This window comes from Geotrypetes seraphini, chromosome 1 (assembly GCF_902459505.1).
Source record: "Geotrypetes seraphini chromosome 1, aGeoSer1.1, whole genome shotgun sequence".
In the NCBI taxonomy this organism is placed as follows: domain Eukaryota; kingdom Metazoa; phylum Chordata; class Amphibia; order Gymnophiona; family Dermophiidae; genus Geotrypetes; species Geotrypetes seraphini.
This window is the reverse complement of record NC_047084.1, coordinates 24,343,212-24,368,732: the sequence shown is the minus strand read 5'-3', so window position 1 is coordinate 24,368,732 and position 25,521 is coordinate 24,343,212. Positions and strand designations below refer to the sequence as shown.

General features: G+C 43.6%; 1 protein-coding gene across 2 annotated transcripts in view; it reads right to left on the bottom strand.

Annotated features, from left to right (window-relative positions):
• The window catches only part of FCHO2 (FCH and mu domain containing endocytic adaptor 2), a 349,104-nt gene that overhangs the window by 263,566 nt on the left and 60,017 nt on the right, over window positions 1–25,521 (bottom strand). For both annotated transcript variants that reach the window (XM_033929206.1, XM_033929212.1), the window contains exons 9-10: window positions 16,318–16,362; window positions 2,594–2,666 (exon numbers count right to left, since the gene is read on the bottom strand). In XM_033929206.1, coding sequence (XP_033785097.1) covers window positions 2,594–2,666; window positions 16,318–16,362 — 118 coding nt within the window. The remainder of the gene's footprint in view (window positions 1–2,593; window positions 2,667–16,317; window positions 16,363–25,521) is intronic.

The window sequence follows — 25,521 nt, the reverse complement described above, 5'->3', positions numbered from 1 at the left end:
CTCAGTACTGCAATACCTGTATTTAGCTTATTCTTTCCTTATAAATCAAAGTTCTGGCTGTTGAACTATAGAAAGAGATGTTCAGCTGGCAGGGCTTTGTTTATAAATTTTTATCAACACAACTAATATACTATTTTATCCTAAAGCAAAAAGAAAATAAATAGAAATTTTTTTTCTACCTTTGTTGTCTGGTTTCTGCTTTTCTCATATTCTCCTCATTCAATTCCTTCCATCCACTGTTTGCCTTCTCTCTGTGACTTCCATTTGCTCTGTTACTGTGCCTCTCTCCCTTCCATCTCTCCCTCCACACACACACAATTGGTCTGGTACACATCTTCTTCCCTCCGCTTCCCCCATAGTCTGGCATCTCTGTCTTCTTCCCTTCCAGTGTCCTCTCCCCACTATCTGTTCCCCATTTCCCCTTCAGCATCTCCTCCCCACTCTCTGTAGCATCTTCTCCCTACTCTGTCTTCCCCATTTCCCTTCAGTGTCTCCTCCCTACTCTGTCTTCCCCATTTCCCTTCAGCGTCTTCTTCCCACTCTCTGTTCCCCATTTCCCTTTAGCGTCTTCTCCCCACACTGTCTTCCACATTTCCCTTCAGCGTCTGTTCCATTCCTTTTCACCACCACCCTTCCCTCTCGCCACCCCCTTCAGTGTCTGTTTCTTTTCACCGCCCCTCAGCACCCCTCGCGTGATCCAACTATCTCCCTCCCTCTTATCTTCATGGCATGTTACAATGTAATTTGTGCAGGCCGCCAGAGCTTGCCTGAAGTCATGTGCGTCTGTGGGCGGAAGTTTCTCCTCTGACACAATTTCCGGTTGCGTCAGAGGAGAAGCTTCCACCCGCAGACGCATGTTCAGCTTCAGTGGCTTACACAAATTACACTGTAACACGCCACAAATGTAAGGGGGAGGGAGATAGATCTGGCCGGTAGGTAGGGAGGAAGGAAGGTAGGAAGGAGGTGACCGTGCGTGTTCCCTCCCTTACCTGCAGAGACAAGGCCATTCACCAGTCCATGGGGCAATGGATGGCCTTGTCCCCTTACACACAGTGAGCACTTTCTTTCCCCCCACCGTTTAGGCGGGTTACCCGCGGGTAACCGCCACTGTGTCATTCTCTACTTTCGATGTTGAAGGCTGTGAAGACCTGATACCGACCATGCTCACACTGAAGAACAGTTATTGAGAGAAAAAAAGGGCACGGAAGAAAGAAATTATCTTAAATAAATAAATTAAAGAGGTGTTACAGAACAAAAAAACATAACTACCGCTGCACAAGCTGTTGCCACAGACGGAAAAGGTCTTGGACGGAAAAATTCTCTTTCTTATTTTTTTTTCTTGAGAAAACCCATCAAAAATAAAACTGAATTACTAACTTGAAAGAAAAACACAGAAATAAAAGACGGGAAGGCAACAAAAACTGAACAGAGTTCAGTGAAAACAAACTTTCATTGCTCCGCAAAAAATGAAGAACTGAGGGGCACGAGCTGGCATCGGGCAGGAAGACACTTGCACATGCGTGGTGTGGGCAGTCGCAAAGTTTTTCAACTTAAAGTGACAGTTCACTTGGAAACTGTCTATACTAGGCTCTGTGGATGACGTCACCCATATGTGAGAATATGCTGCTTGCTTGTCCTAAGATAAGATTCGGACCGCTTGACCTTACAGAGTCTTTTGCAGTTTCTGCAAAAGCAGACAAATGGCTCAAAGTTCTAGTCTGTTGATCAACCACTTTCTCTAGGAAGTCATCCAATATCCCTGAATCAGACAATGAATGCAATGCACCCCCCAGCCGAACAGGCTGGCATCTGTTGCCACAATTACCCAGGAAGCTATGCGGAGGGGTATGCCCCTGGCTAATGACAGAGCCATCAGTCCATATACTAACCTGGACTTCCAGTGTCCAGGGTAGGAGCATCTGCAGGACTTCCTTTGCTTCGGGGGGGGGGGGGGGGCGCAGATACTTCAAGGCATTTAGGGGAGGATGGGGGATGTGGGGGTTACCAGGGAAGAAGAGAGATGGCAGAACACCAGGCCAGGACCTGGAAGTTAACCAGGCACCGGCCAATATGGTATCCAGTTGACTTTACTGCATAAAAGTTAGGATGACCTTCTTTTTATCCTGAATTTATGCAGTTTCTTATCCGGCCAGCAGCCTGAAAATCTCAACTGGCTAGATTTCTGCATCACCCTAACTCTGCCACTGAACCACTCACAAACTAGCCAGTTTTGGCATGGGTTGATAGAGGGGATAGTCACTAGCGCTATCCAGTTAAGTATGAATGAATATTCTCAGATAGCCCTGGAATTTGATTTAAATGGAGCAGCACAATCTTTAATTTCAATTTATTTTCAAAAACACAGTGTAGGAGAATTAATTTTAAAAGTAAAACTTGATTTAATGCAAACATGCCTCATTATTAGCATCAATACATATATAGCTGTTCAGTGCTGAATAATGCTGTTATTCTTGCACTGGATGGCTTAATACTTACTATCATGTTATTTTATTACGTTCTAAGATGGCATCTTATGGCTAAACATAAAAGTAAATGTTATGTTGTCTCTTTGATTTCTAGCATTAATACTTACACAAATTCTGGGTCTTTTTCTTTCTTACTTATTACTGGTAATCCAAAAGTCTTTCTTTTCCGTGGTTTGACACCTTTAATGTAAATGTAAAGATTTTTCTTTTATTAAAGGGTGTAAATTTAAAAGATACCATTAATGTCTTCTGTCTTATCAAGCTGCATCTTGGGATAAGTATTTAAATTCGCTAATTGCAACTTCTAGTACTTATCAACTATTTAGGAGAAATTTAAAAACATATTTGTTCACAAGTTCCTTAGGTAACTGATCACATTTCATCCACTTTATTTACATTATTTTGTAAGGAGATCACGTGATGCACTGAGCGGAGGCAGACGTCGGCTGCCTGAGCTCCCGGGCCCCGAGTCCTGAACCGCCCCGTTATTGACCGCCAGGGACGCACCGGAGGACAGCGCATTGCCGCGTGCGGTGTGAGGTGCGCATGGACAGATTCTTGTCCTCCCCTGCGCCGTCGATGGCCACCCGAACACAAAAGAAAGACCGAGATCGCCCGCAGCACAGCATGGAAAAAATGGCGCCGGTCCCATCTTCAGCGATACAGCAAATAGCGCCGGAGGCGCTGACGGCCCTAACAACAGCGGTAACGGTGGCAATGCAGCCCAGTATTGATCGGCTCTCCAAACAACTTTTAAAGTTAGAAAACTTACTTACAGAGACTACCCGAAGAACAACTGCCTTGGAGACCCGGGTCTCTGGATTGGATGATACACAGAGAACCCACGAAACTACAATACAGGAGCTGCAGGCCCTTACAAAAAAGCAAGCGGAAAGACTGGAAGATCTGGAAAAATCGCTCACGCAGGTCCAATTTGCGTTTCTTAGGCATTCCAGAAACAGTGACAGGATCTAAGCTGCTACAGGTCTTGGAGGTATGGCTGACCAATACATTATTTTGTAAACTGCATAGAACTTAACGGTATTGCAGTATAGAAGTAAGATTATGTTATGTTATGTTATGTAAAGAATTATATTGGCTTGTATTTACATTGAGGGCAGACATTATCTACAAAAGAGACAATTGTTTATATAAATATTAACCTCTTTTGATCCTTTTCTTTGCTGAATTCAGCAATGGTGTCATTTTATCTATTATTAAAGATCATTAGTTAACCATTTTCTGTGCAATTAAAAACATTTTAGCAAAATGATGAAATCACAGAATGACAATCAAATAAGGAAAAACAAAAACTGCAGAAGTTTAAATTACTGAAGTACTATAAACCAACTTACAAAGTATATCTAGGTGAAGATTCCTTGTGTCCTTTTTCAAAAAGGTTTCTATCAGGTTAGAACATAAGAATAGCCTTACTAGGTCAGACCAATGGTCCATCAAGCCCAGTAGCCCGTTCTCACGGTGGCCAATCCAGGTCACTAGTACCTGGCCAAAACCCAAGGTGTAGCAATATTCCGTGCTTTCAATACAGGGCAAGAAGTGGCTTCCCCCATGTCTTTCTCAATAACAGACTATGGACTTTTCCTCCAGGAACTTATCCAAATCTTTCTTAAAACCAGCTACACTATTCGCTCTTACCACATCCTCTGGAAACGTGTTCCAGAACTTAACTATTCTATGAGTGAAAAAAAATTTCCTCCAATTGGTTTTAAAAGTATTTCCCTGAACCTTCATCGAGTGTCTTTGTAATTTTTGACGCAGTGAAAAATCAATCCACTTGTACCCGTTCGACTCCACTCAGGATTTTATAGACTTCAATCATATCTCCCCCTCAGCTGTTTCTTTTCCAAGCTGAAAAGCCCTAACCATTTTAGTCTTTCCTCATACGAGAGGAGTTCCATCCCCTTTACCATCTTGGTCACTCTTCTTTGAACCTTTTCTAGCGCCACTATATCTTTCTTGAGATAAGAGACCAGAATTGAACACAATACTCCAGATGAGATCGCAGCATGGAGCAATACAGGGGCATTATAACATTCTTAGTCTTGTTAACCATCCCTTTTTTAAATAATTCCTAGCATCCCGTTTGCTTTTTTTAGCCGCCACCGCACATTGGGCAGAAGGTTTCATCGTATTATCTGCAATGATACCCAGATCCTTTTCTTGGGTGCTAATCCCCAAGGTGGATCCTAATATCCGGTAAATGTGATTCAGGTAATTCTTCCCAATGTGCATTACTTTGCATTTATCCACATTAAATTTAACCATGAATGTATAATGAGTGTGACTAATGGGCACACTGAATGGACAGTTCACATCTTTATCTACTGTCATTTACTATGTTGCTAGGAGAAGGTATACCCTAGCATCCGGTAACATCTCATCATCTTCCTTCTTTGCACTCTACCATTCCCTCTTATTTCACACTTCCTATGCTGAGTGGAAGAGGAGTCTAATGGATGGTGTGGGGGCCTGAAACCTGGGTTTAGTTCCAACTGCAGCTTCTTGTGAGCTTGGGTAAGTCACTTAACCCTCTGTTGCTCACATCTAGTCAATCCTTAGAGGAAACATAGTCTTCCAGCAGCTTTCTGGGCCATAGGGCCACTTCCAGAGAAAGGACAACTGGGCTGACCCACGCATGCTAGGTAGGAGCCTGTTTTGCCCCCTCCCATCGTGTCACAGAAGAAAAAAACCAGCATGTTCACCCTGAGAATCTGAATCAGTGATCCTGCTGTGGAAACCTTTCAAGTTCTTTGTGCTGTTATTGTTTTCACAAATGCATATTTACATTACCAGCTAACGTATAGCTGAATCTCCAGCATCTCTTGCCTAAGATGGTTAGTCAAGAATAGACCATTTTAAATTTGTATTCCCTTCTTTTTTTTTTTTATTGTATTGTATTTTACATCACCTAGATAGGCAATTAATCAAATTTTTAATAAATCTTTAAACATTAGAGCTCCTTTTACTAAGGTGCGCTAGCGTTTTTAGCGTGCACTAACCACACACTAAATGAAAAATACTAATGCAAGCTCTATGGAGGCGTTAGCGTTTAGCGCACATGGCATTGTAGCGCACTCTAAAACCGCTAGCGCACCTTAGTAAAAGGAGCCCTTAGTCTGCAGAAGTTGTTAACTCTTATTCCAGTACATCTCAATAATAAGCGTTTGTTTGTCCTTTTGCTTTGATTGACGGCATTAAAGAATAATTGTATCAAAAGTTTTGAGTCGACCTGGTGTATGAGACACTGTATAAGGACAGAAGAGTATGGACTGACTATAAGAAAACCTTTGATACAGCCCACATTCCTGGATAACTGAGGTGCCTTGAAATTTACAAAATAATGTAATGTAGCATTTTTTTTTCTGCCAACTCCCAACAAAGGTTCAAAGCAGATTACAATCAAGTTGAAAAATAAATTAGCAAAAGAAAAAACCCTGGATTGTCCGAATTCATCAAGTTCATCTTAAAATGAGGTAAACTACACTCCATCTGAAGAATTAATGAGAAATATTTAAAAAGACTCCCTGTTGTCACTTTTGTTTTGTTTGGCACTTAATCCACTGAGTACTCTTATTAACACATCTTTGAAAAACTATTTCAGTTTTGCTAAATCATTTCAACCATGATTCTTAGAACCCAGATGGGCTCACACTGTTGAACCTTTGATTAACTGTTTCAGCCCCGTCTTTCCTGCAGTTTGGCCAGAATCAGTCTCCTGTCTATGGAGCTCAGCACACCAGCGTCCCTCAGGTCTTTATCACAGATGTTTCTGAAAACTTTCAGCATGGTCCAACCATTCTGTATTAGTCCCTCTTCATACTGCTGTAGGCCTAATGTACTCAGCCACTGTCCAATGCTCCTGGAATCCATGCCTCCTGGATTAGAGGAAGCCTGCTTGTTTCTGCCTTGACCCTTGCTGTCCTCTTTAAGACCATGCGGCATTACCAGTGCACTCTGGGTCTGACATAATGGCTTCTTCTTAACCTTGAATGGATCCCTTGACATAGCCAGTGGCCCTTTCATGAATGACCCCTCCACTTCAGACACATGCAGTGCAGTAAGGGAATGGTCTTTTAATAGATTGGAAGCCATCGGCCCCTGCATGTTCCTGAGTTGGACCTCAACCTCTGATGTCCAGCTGGTGTTGGAAGGATGGGATGCCTGGCATAAAAGATCCCTCAATAGGATGGCAAACTTTGGTCTTCTATGGCCGGAATGCTTACGAGGTGCATGGGACATACTGGGCACACGGATATTAGGGCTCTGATGCACCTCCATGTCTTCCAGAGGCCCCTTTATCACCTCAGAGACATAATAAAAGCTGCCTTTATGCTGTTCAAGACATCTGGAAAAGTCTCTGGAGTTTTCCTTCTGGTTCCTGCAGTTGTTGGGGTATTTGGGGGACCCAGTGAAATATGGGAAAGGAGTTTGTGCTATAGGAATCCCTTCAAAGATGAAGTAAGCAGGGTTGGTGAAATTGCTGAAAGAGCTGAGGATGCTGATGGACTGACTCCTCCGTTCCAAACAGCAGCGGTAGCAGCACTGAACAGCCTGCTTCGTGTCCTTCCCCACCAGGCCTTCCCTCAGGTTGGAACAGCCAAGCCTGGTGCAGCAGGCTGGCATGGTTTTTAGGAAGGGTCAAGACACAAATACACAATTGCATATAAAAGACTTTTATTCTAGTAGTTCATTTGCCTCACACTCTATAAACAATGCTTGGCTTACCTCAGCCAGATTGTGTCTGCCTATGACCTCTTTCCCTCATTCTTCTGGGACCTCCTCCTTCTTGATTAAAGTCTCAACATAAATACTCCTCCATGAATTCCACCCCTCCGACTCAGCTCTGAGCATTAAAGTGCAAGGCACTCTGGGATCTGTAGTCTTTCCCAATTGCCCAATGCCCTCTGCTGCCCAGTAGAATAATTGCACTCATAAAGAGGGAAAACCCCTGAATCTATCATATACCCTCCCCCTCAGCTCAACCCTATTAGGGTGAGCGCCTGCTTATACCAGGGACTTCCCTTCAGAGAGCTGAGGGTCACTCTCTCTATGGGTATCCTGACACCCCAAAGACTTCCCCGGTCAGCTACCAAATCACTACCCTGTATACAACCTCTCCCAAACAACTGAAAGTGAACAGAGCAAGGTAAGCACATCCTACCAATAGCCTTGCCACTTTTAAACTTAACTGTCCATACTCCACTTAGGACCTGCCTCCTCTGACACTTGTTCTTATATATCTGGTCTCTATAGATACATCTTTATCATGTTTTATTAGACGTTTCACTAGCCTCGGTGGTGCCTACTGCATGAAGCAAACTTTATTTCATACAGACCAATGGCTCACAGAGATTAGTAGTAAAGATTTTTATTTCAAATTATCTCAGAATAGACAGAAATACTCATCTCAGTCTGCGCGGGTGGGGACAACATTTGTTGGAATAACAGGTCTTTGGACTTACAATTTTGAGTGGTTTGGCTTGTACTACACAATTCCTCTGACACTTGGCATTCTTGGATTCTCCAGACTTTGTTGCAGACCACCCCCTCGAGTTCAGGGGGCCACTCTGGCCTGCGACATTGCCGCTTCTTCTAGGTCCACTTCTCTCTTTTCAGATGACCCTTGGCCATCTTCGCTCACTGCTGGTCTTACCTGCACTGCAATTTATAGTGTCAGTCAAGGTGCATTCAACCTGACTCAAGGCTTCCAGTTCCAGTCTTATTTGTTCTTGTGTTTCCCTCTCACAGGGCTCTTTAAATGCTTCTGGGTGAAACCCCAAACTAAGACCCATGGGTTTTCCACTTTCTGAATACTTTACTGTGATGTCCATTATCTGTCTTCCGGTGCTACTCTCGTATGCTTTGTAGCAGCTCTATCAGGGTATGGGTCTTCTCGGTGACAGTTCTCCAGAATGCTAGGACCCGGGGCTGGTCACTTTTCCCTCCGAGGATCAGGTCACCCATTACCAGTTGTGGCACATTGGGGTCCGGTAGTCCTTTTGATGCACACCTGGTTTGTCCCTGAGCCACCTCGATAATAGCTCTCACTAATGCTTCTTGGCAGTCATTCCTGGCCCATAGCTCTGGTAGAACTCTCTCTAGTTCTCGACTGGCCAGGTGCAAGGCCTCCCTCATGGCCCGTTTCTCTTCAGTGTGCTCTTCCAGCTGTCTTTTAATTCTTTAATTTGCAAAGCCATCTCCTTGGTTTGAGTCAGGGCATGAGCTCTTTGCATTTGCCACTTCTGGGTCACTCTCGTTTTCAGATCCAAAAGCTGGCTCTCCAGCTGAGCTTTTTTCTGGGCATTCCTCTTGTGCTCCATAGCCATACTCTTCAGTTCATTCAGAGCTTCTCCCTTAGAGACTCTCTCCTGTGTTAGCTGATTTTGGAGTGTATGCACCATAGTCTCCAGTACTGTCAGCTTTTCTTGGTGCTCCCACATACTAGTACAATCTGTTTCATCGTCTCCTGCAGATCTGTCAATTGCTGGGTCATCAACTTATTCTCTTCTGCCAGCTGGGAACACTCTAGCTGGGCTACATTTTCCTTTTCACAAGTCCCCTCCTTCTGGAGACACAACTCCTGTATAGTACTTTATAGCTTGACATTCAGCTCTTCAAGTCCCTTTACCTTGGCTTTCATTTCCCCCACAGTTCTGAACTGCCTCATTTAATTGCTCCTGCAGCCTGATATACTGCCAGCTTGGCACTGTTGATGCCAACTCCTGCTGCAGCTGTTCCACTTTGGCATTTGCAGCCTCTGTTTTGGCCTGATAGTCATCCCTCTGGACTGTTAACCAGCTGACTTGTTCCTTTAACTTCTGGGACAATATCTCATTCCTTACTCCGAGGTTGCCAATTTCCTCATTCAGTTCCTTCATTATTTCATTCTTAGACACTTTCATCTCAGTCAGCCAAGTCTGAACGGCTTTGTTGGCTTCTTATGCCTCTTCCATACTTTCCTTTTGCCTAAGCAATTGGTCCTCCAGAGACCAGTTGTCTCCAGAGGTGTTTCTTTTCCTTCCTTAATTTAGTTATATACTCAGCAGCAAATAGCTGGTCTTTAAATAGGTCTTTAATTTGGCGCTTACCGTAGTCTGTTCTAGCTCAGTAGATACCTCTGGAAGTGGGCTTTGATCCTCTTTCGTGTAGTCCTCCCAGATACCCATTCTGGTCTCTCAACAGTATACTGGAGTACTGACTTGTATGCAGGAACTCCACTCCAGGCTTTTCTTATGCTCCACTGCAGCAGAAAATTTGTATCAATCCATAGCTTGGAGTTTTCTACTTCTTTTAGCTGGTTGTATATTCAGGAGCTGGCCTTATATCAGGATTCCCCAAGCTCCTTGTTCCACTCTGTACTTGCACCAGCTTTTCTGGCTTGCTCTGCTCTTAACAGTAAACTTTACTCTAGGAATTCCACTCCTTCTATTTTTGTTCTTGTTTATACAGCTTGGGCTCTGGCAGACACAATTCACACATACTGTGCCTCCTAGTCAGGTGTTGCAGTAACTTTATTAGCCCACTAAAGCAGTCTTTGGGTCAGGACAGCTTTCTGCACTCACATCCAGGTATTTGCAGTAGCTTAATTAAGACTGTCAGCACTCTCTGGCTATATACACATAAGAACTTTGCTTTGTTTTTCTCTTGACTCAAAACAAAAACAAAGAAAACTCATGCCAGTTTGGCTCTTGCAATACTGTTTGCAATTCATAGAAACATAGAAGATGACGGCAGAAAAAGGCTACAACCCATCAAGTCTGCCCACTCTGCTTACCCACCCCCTGTCTATGCCCTTAATGACCCAATTTCCTTATCTTGACCCTCGTAGGGATCCCACATGGGTATCCCATTTATTCTTAAAGTCTGGCACGCTGTCTGCCTCGATCACCTGCACTGGAAGCTTGTTCCAATGATCAACCACTCTCTCTGTGAAGAAATACTTTCTGGTGTCGCCATGAAATTTTCCGCCCCTGAATTTGAGCGGGTGCCCTCTTGTGGCCGAGGGTCCCTTGAGAAAGAAAATATCATCTTCCACTTCGACACGTCCCGTGAGGTACTTAAATGTTTCGATCATGTCTCCCCTCTACCTACGTTCCTTGAGAGTGTAGAGCTGCAATTTGTTCAGTCTCTCTTCGTAGGAGAGACCCTTGAGCCCCGAGATCATCCTGGTGGCCGTCCACTGAACTGATTCAATTCTGCGCACATCTTTACTGTAATGTGGCCTCCAGAATTGCACACAGTACTCCAGATGAGGTCTCACCATGGCCCTGTACAACGGCATTATGACTTCAGGCTTTCGGCTGACGAAACTTCTATTGATACAACCCAATATCTGACTTGCCTTAGATGAAGCCTTCTCCACTTGATTCTCTCTATCAGCTGGAGCTTATCTCCTTAGGTTATTGAGTAAAAAACCTACACCCTTGTAGTGAGGCCCCACTCCTTCTGGAGTTCCGTATGTCCAGTTTCTTTGTAACAGAAACTCAGAACCAGGCACAAACACCATATGTAACAGAGCTGGTTCACACATATAGCCAAGACACACTGTGTAACTGAATCAAGTTTTATTATAGTTTTGCCACACATGCCAATTTAATGCAATCCACAACCTGAATATGGCTTACCAGAGGTCCCTGAAAGAGAGGAACTCCCCATTGCCATCATCTTGGTGAACATTTGGGGTGCCGTTGCCAGCACAAATAATTGATGGTGATTCTCCAACATGTGAAATCTCAGGAACATTCTGTGGCAAGAGTTAATTGTAATGTGAAGATAAGCCTCCATCAAATCCAGGGTGGACAGAAACTCTCCCAGATGGACTGCTGCAATGATAGATCTCAATGTCTCCATCCAGAAACGCGGACCCCCCGGGGCTGCAATGACATGTTTGAGATCCAGAATGGGCCTCTAGTCATCAGAATCTTTCTTGGGCACGACAAGTATATTAAGTATCTGCTTGAGCATTCTTCCCAAACAGTTCTATGGCTTGAATATCCAGCAATCTGATTAATGGTGCCCAGACTTGAACTGCCCGATCCGATCGGCCCATTAGAGAATCTACAAACAGAGGGTATGCGAACTCTATTTTGTAACCTTCTCTGACAATATCCAAGATCCAAAGATCTTTTGTTATACTTTCCCAGACCTCCATAAAGTCCGAGAGCCAACCTCTAATTTTCTGAAGGATAGCTGGAGGCCTGGTGTCATTGTGGCTTCTTGGCTGCTGCTGTGGCCAGGGAACTTGTAATTTGTACTTTCCGGCTTCCGGAATATCTCTGTCTGGAACCTTGATAGGTTCTCTGAGACAAACCTCCTGAGGCATACTGGCAAAAATATCGAGACTCCTGAAAGAAGCTCTGGTTCTGACTTCTAGCCGCTCAAGGCCTGTTGTCTGTTAAGGACTTGGGACGACAATCTTGCACACTGGCCATAAGATCATCCAGGCCTTTGCCAAAAAGCATCTGTCCCTTGAAGGGGAGCTTGCTAAGCGTAGCCTTGGAGGCTTAATTGCCCGCCCATTGTCTGATCCACAGCATGCATCGGACAGAGATAGAATAACCAGTGACTCTCGCCAGGACTCTAATTACATTATAAAGTGTGTCAGCCACATAGTCCACCTCTACCAGCATGAGCTGAGATAATGGCTCAGCTGCTGTAATGTCCAGGGTTCACAGCCATAAATGGCAGGTGCATACTATGAAAGAAGCAGCTGATGCCACCTTAGGACTAGCGCCTCAAACTGCCTCCTCAGGACCATATCCACTCTGCGGTCCTGTGTATACTCCAGGACAACTCCTCCCTCACTGAGAAAGGATGTGCATTTAGTCACCTGTGCCACCAGGGAGTCTACCTTTGGCATAGCAAATATTTGCTGGAACTATTGATCTATAGGATATAGCCTAGTCATGGCTTTTGCCCCATTTGAGGGAGTCTTCTGGGGACCTCCCAGGGCTCTGTAGACCAGGAGTTTCATGTCTGAATGACACGGAAAGATTGTAGGCTGAGAACAGATCCCAGTTAAAAGTGAACATGGAGATGACTGGGGCGGAGATGGATCAATCTTGAGCTCACGAGAGACTCAGAAATAATGTCTGTCAGGGCCATAGACTTGAATAGCCGTCTTATGGAGGGATCCTCTCCCAGGTTCATAGCCAGGACTCCATCCTGATCCTCAACATAGGAGACCGTATCCCTCATCAGTGAGGCCTTGTTTTGAGACAGTAAAGGGATCAAGACTGAACTTTTGTCCCCTGAATTAAAGAATGACATAGGGACAAATTTTTCCCCATCCCCATGGGAACTCATTTTTCTGTCCCATCTGCACAAGTTCTTTTCCTGTCCCTGCCCCATTCCTGCAAGCTCCATCCTCATCTGCATAAGCTTCAAACACTTTAAAATCACAAGTGTTTGAGGCTTGTGCAATTAAGGGAGAGCTTACAGGGGCAAGGGATAGCGACAAAACTCGCGGGGAAGGGTCGCAGAAATTGAGTTCCTGCAGGGACGGGGACAAATTTATCCCCGTGTCATTCTCTACCCCGAATCCCTGTCCGACTGATAATCAGAGTCAGGGAGGAGCGATGCTCTCTTAGAAGAAGAGCTCTGAGGATTCTTAGAGGCGTTCACTGAGAGTCACTCCTCAGCAGACCTAAATTGTGTATTTTGGCCATGCGCATACCAGAACAGATTAATGAACTCTGGGGTAGAGGCCTTAGTAGGCAACTATCCTGAACCTTTAGAAGGGAGGATATGCCTCTTCTTTGGCAGCAGAGCCTCTGTGCCAGATCATCATGCCGTGCCAGTGTTCTGGGGCTTCAGGGGAAATTTTCACTCTCCTAACAGGTTCAAAAGCTGTGTGCCTTGCCCCAGAGGCTGCATGGGAGTTAAACTTAAAGTTTCCACCTCCCCACTTCGCTCAACATGGCACATGGGGCAAAGGCATTCTTCCACCACCCATTCTTCACAAAGCTTGATATAGGGGTATTAGAATCAGAGGACCCCATCCCTGGCACTTGGGTAGCAAAATGAGGTGTTATGGAGAAATTTGAGAACTTAGAAAAAAAATCTAGAAAATCCTAGATGGCCGCTGGTTAATTTTTTTTTAATTTTAATTTTTATTAATATTTAGAAATTATAACCAAGAATATGCTTGTTTAGGAAATACAAAAAGAATTACACAAACAGGAAATTCACAAAAATAAGGTAATATCTCTCTTAGACCTCAATCAAATCAAGAATCAGAAAATCCAAGTGAAATTAAAGAGATTATTCTATCTTAGAAAACAAATATTAAGGCAGGACTTAACAGTTATCCCACAATTCAAATTTAACTGTTCACTAACACTAAGCATTTCCAGCAACCAATTTCTTCATATCAATAAACGCTCTTAGTTGTTCCAGGGAGAAGAACACATTTTATCCCCAAATATTTTATCATACACTTACAAGGATAGGAAAGCAGAAATGAAGCACCCAAAGAAACCACTTCAGGACTCATGGCAAGAAATAATTTCCTTCTTTCTTGAGTTTGTCTGGTGATGTCTGGAAATATTCAGACCTTTTTTTACCACAAAATGGTACCTGAGAATTTCTAAAGAACATTCTGAAGACAGCATTAACATCCTGTTCGAACACAAAAGATACCAATAAAGTCGCTCTTTCAGTATTTTCAGTAATAGTGGATTCCAATAAGTCCGTAACATTTAAAGGGGTATTAACTGGACTTGTCTGTAAATTCACTGGTTCAGGCCCCATTTCTTTTTTTACTGGCAGGTAGTAAATACGATTTACTGGCGGAATATTTCCAGAGGAAAAACTTAGAATTTCAGTCAGATATTTTTTCAGTAATTCAACATGAGTCATCACCAGAGATTTAGGAAAGTTCAGAATTCTTATATTTAATCTATGATTAAGTTTCAAGTTTCAAGTTTATTAGGATTTTATATACCGCCTATCAAGATTATCTAAGCGGTCCCCACAATCAGGCACTCATGCATTTTCCCTCTCTGTCCCGGTGGGCTCACAATCTATTTGTTCAATCTTCCAGTTGAGAGCGATTCTTTCCTTTACCATCCCAGACGTTAAATCTTCAAGTTTGTCTGTCTTGTCAGAGACTTTTTCAATTCAAGAGAAAATTCTACTTTTGTCCCATCCAATTTCCTCTCCAGAGTTTCAACTGTACTCACTAAAGCTGAAACTTCATTTGAAGTCCTTGATACTATAGTGTTCAGTGTCTGGAGAGCTTCCCAAATGCTCTCCAGGGTGTTTGCTGCTGGTTTCACTAGCTGGGGAATAGTTTGCACTACTCTTTCCAGCTCTCCATGCTCCTCTCCAAATCTCACGGCAGTTGCCCCTTGGATTGGGGTTTCCCCAGTCAAGTACTCCTCACCGGGAACCACCAGCTGTGCCGCAGCAGGAGCCAGAGGCAGCGGGGGAACAGAACCCAGAGGGGAGAGTGAAATGTCCAAGTCCAGCTCCTCAGGGCTCCTCCCGCTGAAGAGACAGCAGACTGTACTACGGACACTTGTGGGGACGAAGTGAAGAGAAAACTTTGCATAGATCGCTGAGCACGTAGGGAAGTGCTTACCGCCAAGGGTTCAGGCCGCATATTCCCCTCTCTCTTTGGGTGAGGCATTTTTTTCAGGAAACAAAGGACGCTCTGGTCTCTAGCTCAGGAGTTTCAAGTTTTTATTATTATTATTTGATGAATCGCTTATGTTACCGTCAACTTAGATCCTGGGATTTCTCTCCACCGCTGGTGAATTTTAGTGGGGAAGAAATTTTTAAAATAAACAAAACAGTTTAAAATCACCTCAGAGCTGACCAAAAACCTCAAAAAAACAGGATTTTAGGGGGGGGGGGGTCCAAGGCCTTAGCTGTAGAAACAGTTAAAAAAAGCTTTTGAAGACCCTCCCCTATTTTCCCCACAGACTGTCACAGCCTTACTCACAGACCATGTGCTGAGGAAATGGTGGTGCTGCTGATGTCTGTTTCAGCTCCTCAGGTGTAGCTGCTCTGAGAGGCCCTCTGCTTCCAGTCACTCTGACACTTCTCTGAAATCTTCAGGCTTCCAGTTGAACCTCCACGGACTTACCCTCAATGCCCCCAGGCCTCATGAAACAGAGGAGGGGAGAAGAAAAGTGGAGGGTACCGTGAGCGCCCCAAAGAAACTCTGTTAGTGCCTAAACAGTCTGCACTCCAGCCCCTAAACAAGTCAAAGGGGCGAGCAAACACCAGGGAACAGACCCTGAGCTCTACTAATCTTCAGCAAGGTGGCTGAACAGGTCCCTAAAGGATACACCTACCAGCTGCAGATTTAAAATCTACTCTTCTTTGCGCAGGCAGAATAGACCCTTATCAAAAGGGATCTCTGATTTCATGAGAAAGATTGCAACTACAGTGAAAAACTAGAAAAACTATCGCAAAATAAAAAAGAAATAAACCGAGCAGATCAGAAGACACCTTTCATGTTCACCTTCAGAAAGAGAAATTGAAGCACTGTAAATATATTATTAAGCAAAGGGAAACTGAGTAAACAACACAGTTTATAAACCATGGAGGGTGATATATATGCAATGATAGGGGAAATCAGGAGAGGGAGACTTTTTCACATCACTTAAGAATTTTTAAGGTAGAGAGACTAATACCATTCAGTAACAATTCAAATACATGCAAGCAAAATTCTGCTGAATCACAAGCATTCAGAACTTTCTCATTTTATCTGAAGCAGTTGAAATCAATAATTCAATACTACTAAAACTGATTTTTTTTTCTGGGCTACTAACCACAAACACTTTTCATTTCAAAAACATACCTTCTACTGCACTGGCTGGATCACATTCTTCAAATTCAATCAGTCCTTAGTAAAAATAAGAATTCAATTATTCCATTTCATGATTTTAATTCAGAATAATTTATATAATGATTATTTTTCCACTATTAACCCCAAAAATTAAAAAGTCAAGTTTAAGGATTAGCAATTTTCAAAAATATAAACCACACTGCCAAAGCTTAACTAAAACAAAATAAAAGTGATAGCTGTATTATTCCTAACAATTCTGTTGGAAATACTTGAAGGTAACGTTTCAAAATAATAACTTCAAAACAATAGTACAGTAATAAAAAATTAAATCCACAGAAAAAATAATTTTAAAATCAAATATATAAGTCAATGCCACTAATCTCTCAGGGAGATGGAGAAATTAGGTTTACAATCCTCTGCTAGCAGGTGGAGACTGAGACACTAACTTTTGGCTATAGTACAAGTGGGCTGTGCAGTCCCTATTACCACTCAGGCCCAAATTCTCAAAACTTTAACGTGGTCGCTAAACCGGTTTCCGATGGTTTAGCCTGCACGCTTATTTCTGTTTTTAGTGATCTTTCTAGGAGTCTCCGACACTGCCATGCAAATGGGCTCTTCAACATTAAAATGAGCATTCCGGCACCCCTAAGCGGGAAAAAACACTTATTAGCTGTTTGGGATCACCATCTTAATTCTTTACCACCTCAAAAGCACAGCCAAATTTTGAATTTGCTTTAAATATACCCTGTTTTTCATTGCTTTTTGTTTTCCTTTCCTACCTCGTCTCTATCCTAGGGGGTTCTAGCCTGTGGTGGGGAGTGTTGAGGGGAATTAGATGTTCTCATTAATTTTCTCTCATCTGGTCCCTTTTTTTTTTCCTTCTTCTTCTTGCTGATGGCCATTGGGTTGTGGGACTAGACATGTGTTGGGGGGAGGGGGTTATCTTAGTTTGGAACAAGAGGGAAAATTGTTGATGCCTTGACTGTTCCTTTTTGCTTATGCTGTTATTGTTCTTTTGTCATCAATAAAAATTGTTTTGAGATAAAATGAGCACTCCGGTGGATTCTTTAAAATTGCCGAGCCATTTTCTAAGAGCAGCATCGGTTTTTAGAGACAAAAATCAGTGACTGGTCAAGGGGTGCCGGTACAGTGACAACACTTAGTCTTGTTAACCATCCCTTTTTTTAATAATTCCAAGTATCCTGTTGCTTTTTTGGCCGCCGCCACACATTGGGCAGAAGGTTTCATCGTATTGTCTATGATGACATCCAGATCCTTTTCTTGGGCACTAATCCCCAAGGTGAACCCTAGCATCCGGTAACTGTGATTCAGGTTATTCTTCCCAATGTGCGTCACTGCATTTGTCCACATTAAATTTCATCTGCCATTTGGATGCCCAGTCTTCCAATTTCTTAAGGTCTGCCTGCAATTTTTTACAATCTGCATGCGTTTTAACAACTTTGAATAGTTTAGGGTCATCTGCAAATTTAATCACCTCACTCATCATTCCAATTTCCAGATCATTTATAAATAAGTTAAATAGCACTGGTCCCAGTACAGACCCCTGTGGCACTTCACTGTTCACTCTCCTCCATTGAGAAAAATGACCATTTAACGCTACCCTCTGTTTTCTATCCGATAACCAATTCATAATCCACAACTGAACTTTTGCTACCTATCCAATGACTCTTTAATTTTCTCAGGAGCTTCTCGTGAGGAACTTTAGCAAAAGTTTTCTGAAAATCTAGATACACTATATCAACTGGCTCACCTTTATCCACATGTTTATTTACACCTTCAAAGAAGTCAAGCAAATTGGTGAGACAATATCTCCCTCGGCTGAACCCATGCTAACTCCGTCTCATTAAATAACGTTTGTCTACGTGTTCTCAATTTTATTTTTTATCATTGTTTCTGCCATTTTGCCCGGCACTGAAGTGAGGCTTACCGGTTTGTAATTTCCCAGATCAAAAGAGACAAAAAGCTGGGAAGATGACACATGTGATTTAGTCCTTTGCAAATAGCAAGCCAATGTTCGTTTGCAGTCCAGAGTATGAAGAGCCATTTCTCCAAGATGAGAATGAGGCTTGGGAAAAAAATACTGGAAGAACAATGGATTGATTGAGATGAAACTCAGTGACAACCTTTGGTAAGAACTTTGGATGAGTGCGAAGCACCACCTTGTCATGATGGAACACTGTAAATGGTGGATCTACCATTAAAGGCTGAAGTTCACTCACTATGCGAGCAGAAGTTAGAGAAATGAGGAAAACCACTTTACAAGTGAGATACTTGAGATGATCCGAATGGTTCGAATGGAGGCTTGATCAATCTAGAAAGTGCCACATTAAGATCCCAAACCACTGCAGGTGGTCTGAGAAGTGGTTTGACACTGATAAGTCCTTTCATGAATCGGGAAACCACAGGATAAACTGCAAGAGGTTTTCCATCCACTGGTTGATGTAAAGCAGTAATTGCACGGACTCTAATGAAAATGGATTTGAGGCCAGAGTTCAACCAATGCAGGAAATAATCCAAAACTGAGGAAACAAAGGTGGACTGAGGAACTTGGTGGTGAAGTATACACCAGACAGAAAAACGAGTCCATTTGTTTGTATAACATTGTCGTGTGGCCGGTTTTCTGGAAGCATACACAATATCTCTGACAGGCCGAGAAAATTGTAGGACAGCAGAAGTCAGCCTGAGAGATACAAAGGTGTCAGGTACAAAGACTGCATGTTGGGGTGTAGAAGAGAACAGTGATTCTGTATAAGAAGAGATGGAAAAATTGGAAGAGATATTGGCTCCTTGATACTGAATTGAAGTAGAAGGGAGAACCATGGTGGTCTGGGCCACCGTGGAGCTATCAGAATCATGGTGGCAGACTCCTATTTGAGCTTGACAAGTGTCTTGAAAACAAGAGGAATGGGTGGAAACGCATAAAAGAACTTGTGCATCCAATCCAGGAGAAAAGCGTCCGCTTCTAGGTGATGAGGAGAATATAACCTGGAGCAAAAGCAGGTCTATTTGTGATTGAGGGGAGACGCAAACTGGTCTACTTGAGGAATCCCCCATTGAGAGAAGATGGGATGGAGAACTGCTGAGTTCAGTGTCCATTTGTGAGGTTAAAGAATGCGGCTTAGTTTGGCCGCTAAGTAATTCTGTTCCCCTTGAATGTAAACAGATTTCAGAAAGATGTTGCGAGGGATCACCCAATTCCAAATCTTTTGAGCCTCTTGATAGAGAAGGAGAGACCCTGTTCCTCCTTGCTTGTTTATATAATACAGTGGTGCCCACACTTTTTGGGCTTGCGAGCTACTTTTAAAATGACCGTCAAAATGATCTACCAACAATAAAATTTTTAAAAAAAACACAAAGCACACTGTATGCAGAGAAAATGTTAATTATCACTTATATTCTGCGGGTTTTCAAAGAGATCAAGGTAGATGACTTTATGCAATGTCACCTCAGGAACAACTATAGAATAAATAGACAAATATACCCCCTCCCTTTTTACTAAACCGCGATAGCGGTTTTTAGCACAGGGAGCTGCGCTGAATGCCCTGTGCTGCTCTCAATGCTCATAGGCTCCCTGCGCTAAAAACCACTATTGCGGTTTAGTAAAAGTGGTCCATAGTGCAAAATATAGACAGCAGATATAAATTCTCAGAATGGACACATTTTGATCACTAAATTGAAAATAAAATCATTTTTCCTACCTTTGTTGTCTGATAATTTCATGAGTCTCTAGTTGCATTTTATTCTTCTGACTGTGCATCCAATATTTCTTCCCTTCTTTCAGCCTGCTGTACGCTTCCAGACCTCATTCCCTCCGCCAACTTTTTCTTCCTCTCTCCCTACCTCCCCTCCCCTTTCTTTCTTTCTGTCTCCCTGCTCCCCCTTCTTTCTGTCTCCCTGCCTGCTCCCAAGCCACTGTCGTTGCCATCGGGGAACAGGCCTCCAAACCACCACCGCCCCAAGCTCTCCCTGCTTCCCCACACAGAAGCGTTGGGCTGACCTGATTTCTTCTCCCTGATGTCATTTCTGAAGTCGAAGAGGAAGTTACGGGCCAGCCAGGCAGCGATTGGCTAGCCCGGAATTTCCTCTCCGACGCCAGAATTGACGTCGGGTGGGCGAAGTTGGTTGGCTCAGCGCTTCTGAGTCAGGAAGCAAGTAGAATGGAAAGTCAACGCGATCGACTCACGTTGCTTTCGTGATTGACCTTTTGGGTACCCCTGATATAGTACATGGCTACCTGATTGTCCATATGTACAATCAGAACCTGATCTTGTAGAAGATGCTGAAAATCTTTGAGAGCAATGTAAATTGCTCTGAGTTCCAAAAGATTTATATGATGGCGTCGATCCTTGATGGACCAGAGGGCTTGAGTGTGTAGACCATCTAGGTGAGCTCCCCAAGCATAGGCTGACAAATCTGTGGTGAGAACCTTCTGATGAGGTGGTGTGTGGAATAACAGCCCTCTGGAAATATTGGAGGAGTGCATCCACCACAGTAGGAATTGTCAAAGAGACGAGGTGACTGTAATGTGTTGCATGGGGTGAGAGCTTGCGACCACTGTGAAGCCAGAGACCATTGTGAAACCACTGAGGGATCCGGAGGTGAAGCCTGGCAAAAGGAGTCACACGGAATGTAGATGCCATGTGTCCCAGAAGAACCATCATGCGCCTTGCTGAGAGCGATTGAAGCTGAACAACCTGATAACAAAATTGGATAAGAGTGTCCTGACGCTCTTGAGGCAAAAATGCCCTAAGCTGCATTGTGTCGAACAGAGCTCCTATAAACTGGAGCTTCTGAGATGGTTGAAGTTGTGATTTGGGGAAGTTGATCTTGAACCCTAAATTCTGAAGAAACAGTATGGTTGCTAAGAGCACACCTGGAGACGAAGGATTCTTGATGAGTCAGTCGTCCAGCTAGGGAAAGACTTGAAGGCCCTGAGACCTCAAGGCCGCTGCCACTACCACAAGGCATTTGGTGAAAACCCTGGAAGAGGATGCCAGGCCGAAAAGGAAAAACCTTGTATTGATAGTGGTAGTGTGCCACTTGCAATCTGAGGAATTTCCTGGATGCTGGATAAATTGGAATGTGAGTGTAAGCTTCCTTGAGATCTAGAGAGCATAGCCAATTGTTGTGATCCAAGAGGGGATACAAAGATGCCAGAGACAACATTCAAAACTTTTCTTTGACAAATTTGTTGACAGCCCTGAGATCCAATATTGGTCAAAGACCTCCCGTCTTCTTCGGGACAAGGAAATAGCGGGAGTAAAACTCCTTGTTCTACTGTTCCAGAAGAACCATCTCAATGGCATTGAGAAGAAGTAGTGAATCGATCTCCTGAAGAAGAGAAGATTGGAGAGGGTTTGAAGCAGACTCTCTTGGAAGACGATCTGGAGGGATGGTAACAAAATGAAAAGAGTAACCCTCTCGAATGATATTGAGAACCCAGAGGTCGGAGGTGATCAACTGTCAACGATGAAAATAAAGCTGAAGACAGCCTCCAATTGGCAGAAGGAGAGGCAGAAGGAGAGGAATTTAAACTATGCTCTCGAGTAACTGGTCAAAAAGACTGAACTGATTTAGAAGAAGCAGACACCTGAGGTTTTGAGTACCTTGCTGTCTTTGTTTCTTCTGCTGTGGTTTGGAGGTAGCAGATGGCTTTGTCGGAAAATGCCTCTGGTAGGAAGAAGAGGGCTTATAGGGTCTGGTAATGGATGGTTTAGGTTTAAACAAGGAATCCCAATACTTTTCATGGGTGGAGAGCTTTTGAGTGACATTCTCAATTAAGTCCTCAAAGAGTTCATCTCCAAGACAGGGAATATTGGCCAACCGGTCTCAGAGGTTAACATCCATATCAGCAATTCTTAGCAATGCCAATCTCCTCAATGCTACAGATATAGAAGCAGCCCTGGAAGATAATTCAAAGGTGTCATACGCAGACTGCACCATGTGTTGTCTTAACTGAGTAAGGGTGCTAGCTATGTGTTGGAATTCTGTCTTCCAGTGAGATGGAAGATATTTCTGAAATTTAAGCAGTTGTTTAACCAGATGTTTCATGTAATATGTGAAGTAGAAGTTGTAATTGATGACACGATTTGCCAACATGGAGTTTTGGTAAAGACGTCTACCAACCCTGTCCATAGTACGACCTTCTCGACCTGGCGAAACCAAGGTGTACACTTTGGACGGGGTAGATTTTTTCAGTGTGGACTCCACCACTAAAGATTGATGAGACAGTTGAGGTTTGTCATATCCTGGATTGGGAATAATCCTGTAGAGAGAGTCCAATTTTCTAGGAGCAACAGGAACAGAGAGACAGGACTATCAATTTTTATGAAGGGTTTCTCTCAAGATTTCCTGTAAAGGAAGTTTGATAAACTCCTTAGGAGGATGTTTATAGTCCATAGTTTCCATAAATTCAGCAGTATATTAGGAAACTGCTTCAAGCTCGATAGACAGGTCCTTACCCTATTGTCTAATGAAAAGAGTAAAAGAAAGTGGCTCCATAGGAAATGGCTCCCTAGGAGAAGTCTTATAAGGAAATTGTTCCTCTAGAGAGTGATAGGCTTCTGTAGTTGAAGGAGAAGCATCAATATTGGAATCAATATGAAAATCCGCGTCCACAAGTAGTGATGGAGATCGATGCAGCTGCTTGGCACGGTACTGATCCAATGAGGAAGGCAATGCAGTACGTGTACTTTTTTGGGACGTTTAGGAGAAAGATCAGTGTTCTCCCTAGCGCCTTTCAGCCGGGCGCCCCGCCTGGCTAGATTAGGTGAGCGCCCGGCTGTCATCTTGGCTGCAAATTCGCCTCCGCTTGACTTTTTTTTATTTTTTTAAGCGCCAGAAAAAGGGTTTTCAGCTTTACTTTTTTAAACAATTTTCCTACTGCTGGTCGATTTTTACAGTCACAGTTGGAGGCAGGGGCTGCAGGCTCATTATGACCCAGTGCACAAACAAGAAGAACCCCGATGTCGTGTTTACTTTTGTTCTGCAGCTTATCGCACAAGACGCTCCTGCACAAAGTGAAACCAATCGGAAAGAGGAGAGGCGGAAGCTCGCAGCTGCGTGCTTCAGTAACTGCTGCTGGCTAACGGAGGGAGAAGGTACCTAAGAGAAATGAAGTAGGTCCGAGAAATAGATTCGCTACAGGCTAAGGCGGGAGATAGGGCAGGGAGGAAAGCTTACAACTTGGTGTTCTTGCTTGCTTCGGGTCTTCCTCGCTGCCGGGTCCTGCCTACTTTCTGTTTCCATGAAGGCAGGACCCAGCAGCGAGGAAGGCCCGAAGCAAGGAAGAGCTCCAAGTTGTAAGCTTACCTCTGTTGCTGACCTATCTCCTGCCTTTGCCTGTAGCGAATTTACCGACCGAGGAGGGGGGGGAGAGAAGTGATGGGGGGAGATAAATGCTGTTACTGCTGCACTCAATTAGGGGGGGGGAGGAAGACCAGGGAAAGGAGAGGAGAGGAAAGAGATGCCAAGACCATAGGAGGGAGTGAAAAGAAAGGAGATACCAGACTATGGGTGGGGAGAAGGAGACAGATGCCAGACCAGGGGAAAGGAAGGAAGGAGGGAGAGAAAGGAAGGAGTGGAGATGCAAGATAATGGAGGGGGTAGGGGAGAGGAGTAAGATGCCAGGGCATGGGGGAGGGGAGGGAAGGGAAACTAAGGAGACAAATGCCAGACCAGAGGGAAAGGAAAGAAAGGTACCAGAGCAAGGAAGCAGAGGGAGACATAGAAGAGGAGAGAGATTCCAGGGCATGAGGGGAGGGATGGGAAGAGAAATGCTGCTGCAACATCCAATTGGGGAGGGGGGAGAGGAAGAGAAGTGCTGCTGCTGCACACAATTGGGGAGAGAGAGGGGAGAAGGAAGACCAGGGAAGGGAGAGGAGAAGAAAGAGATGCCAAGACCACAGAAGGGAGGGAAAGGAAAGGAGCTACCAGACCATGGAGGGGGGAGAGATGTCAGGGCATATGGGGGGAGGGTGAGGAGACAGATGCCAGACCAGGTGAAAGGAAGGAAGGAGAAGATATGCCAGATAATGGAGTGGAAGGGGGAGATGGAAGGAGAGGAGAGAGATGCCAGGGCATGGGGGGAGAGAAGGGGATAGAGGTGCCAGAGCATAGGGGAAGTGGTGGAGACAAAAAAAATGGAGAGGGGGTGAAGCTGAAATGGAGAGAAAGGGCACAGGAGTACAAAGGCACAAAGTACAAAGGTCACAGAGTACAAAGGAGAGAAAAGGCAAAGGATATACAGTTTATTGAAGGGACATAGAAAGAGGGAAGATGCCATATGGAACAGAGATAGGGCGGACACTGGATGGAAAGGGCAGAGAGGGTGGACAGTGGATGCAACGGGGAGAGAGAGAGAGGGCAGAGGCTGGGTGGAAGGGGCAAAGAGAGAGGACAGATGTTGCATGGAAGGGAGCGAGGACAAACGCTGAATAGAAAGAAGAGAGTGAAGAGAAGATGATTAAAGCAGAAACGACAAAAGGTGCAAAAAAAATTTTGTTGTTGTTTTACGTAGAATCAAGTAGTATTGTAACTGTATTGATTAAAGTTTATCAATAGAAAATGGAAATAAGGCAGTTTTTTTGGGACTAAACCCCTTTCCTCAGGTCAGGACAGGATACCATAACAGCAGTATACTGTACTGTCTTGAAGAAAGATTTGGCCTCTGAAAGCTAATTACTACTAATTGAAAAATGGATTAGTCCAATAAAATGGTATTTTCTTATTTCTCTCTTCCCTGTTTTTTTATATTTGTTAATTTGTAAAGTGGTGATTGTTATGTAGCAGTTTTTTCAAATTTACATCTACTGTCTTTATATTTTGCACAGTATTAGGGTACGTGTCACTGTTTCTGTGGTGTTGCATTGTATGCAGAGTCTGGTTTATTGGCATTTCAGTTTAACTTTTGTCTACATATTTCTATTTTTAGTTTGTGATTATTCCATATTAGGCAAGGGTGTATCTCTGTTCTGTGTGTATGAAAAGGACATGGCTTTCTGTTAGCAATGACTGTACAGGATCAATTGACTGTGCAGGATCTGGCTTATTTAGTTTTACAATGCATGTGTTGGTGTTCTAGTGCTCACTGCAGTGTTTAAGATGCTGCCTTTTCCTAGGTGCACCCTTGTTGTGTAACTCATGGATTATTACTAAAAATAACTTTTTTTATATAGAGGAGGGGGTTATTAAAAA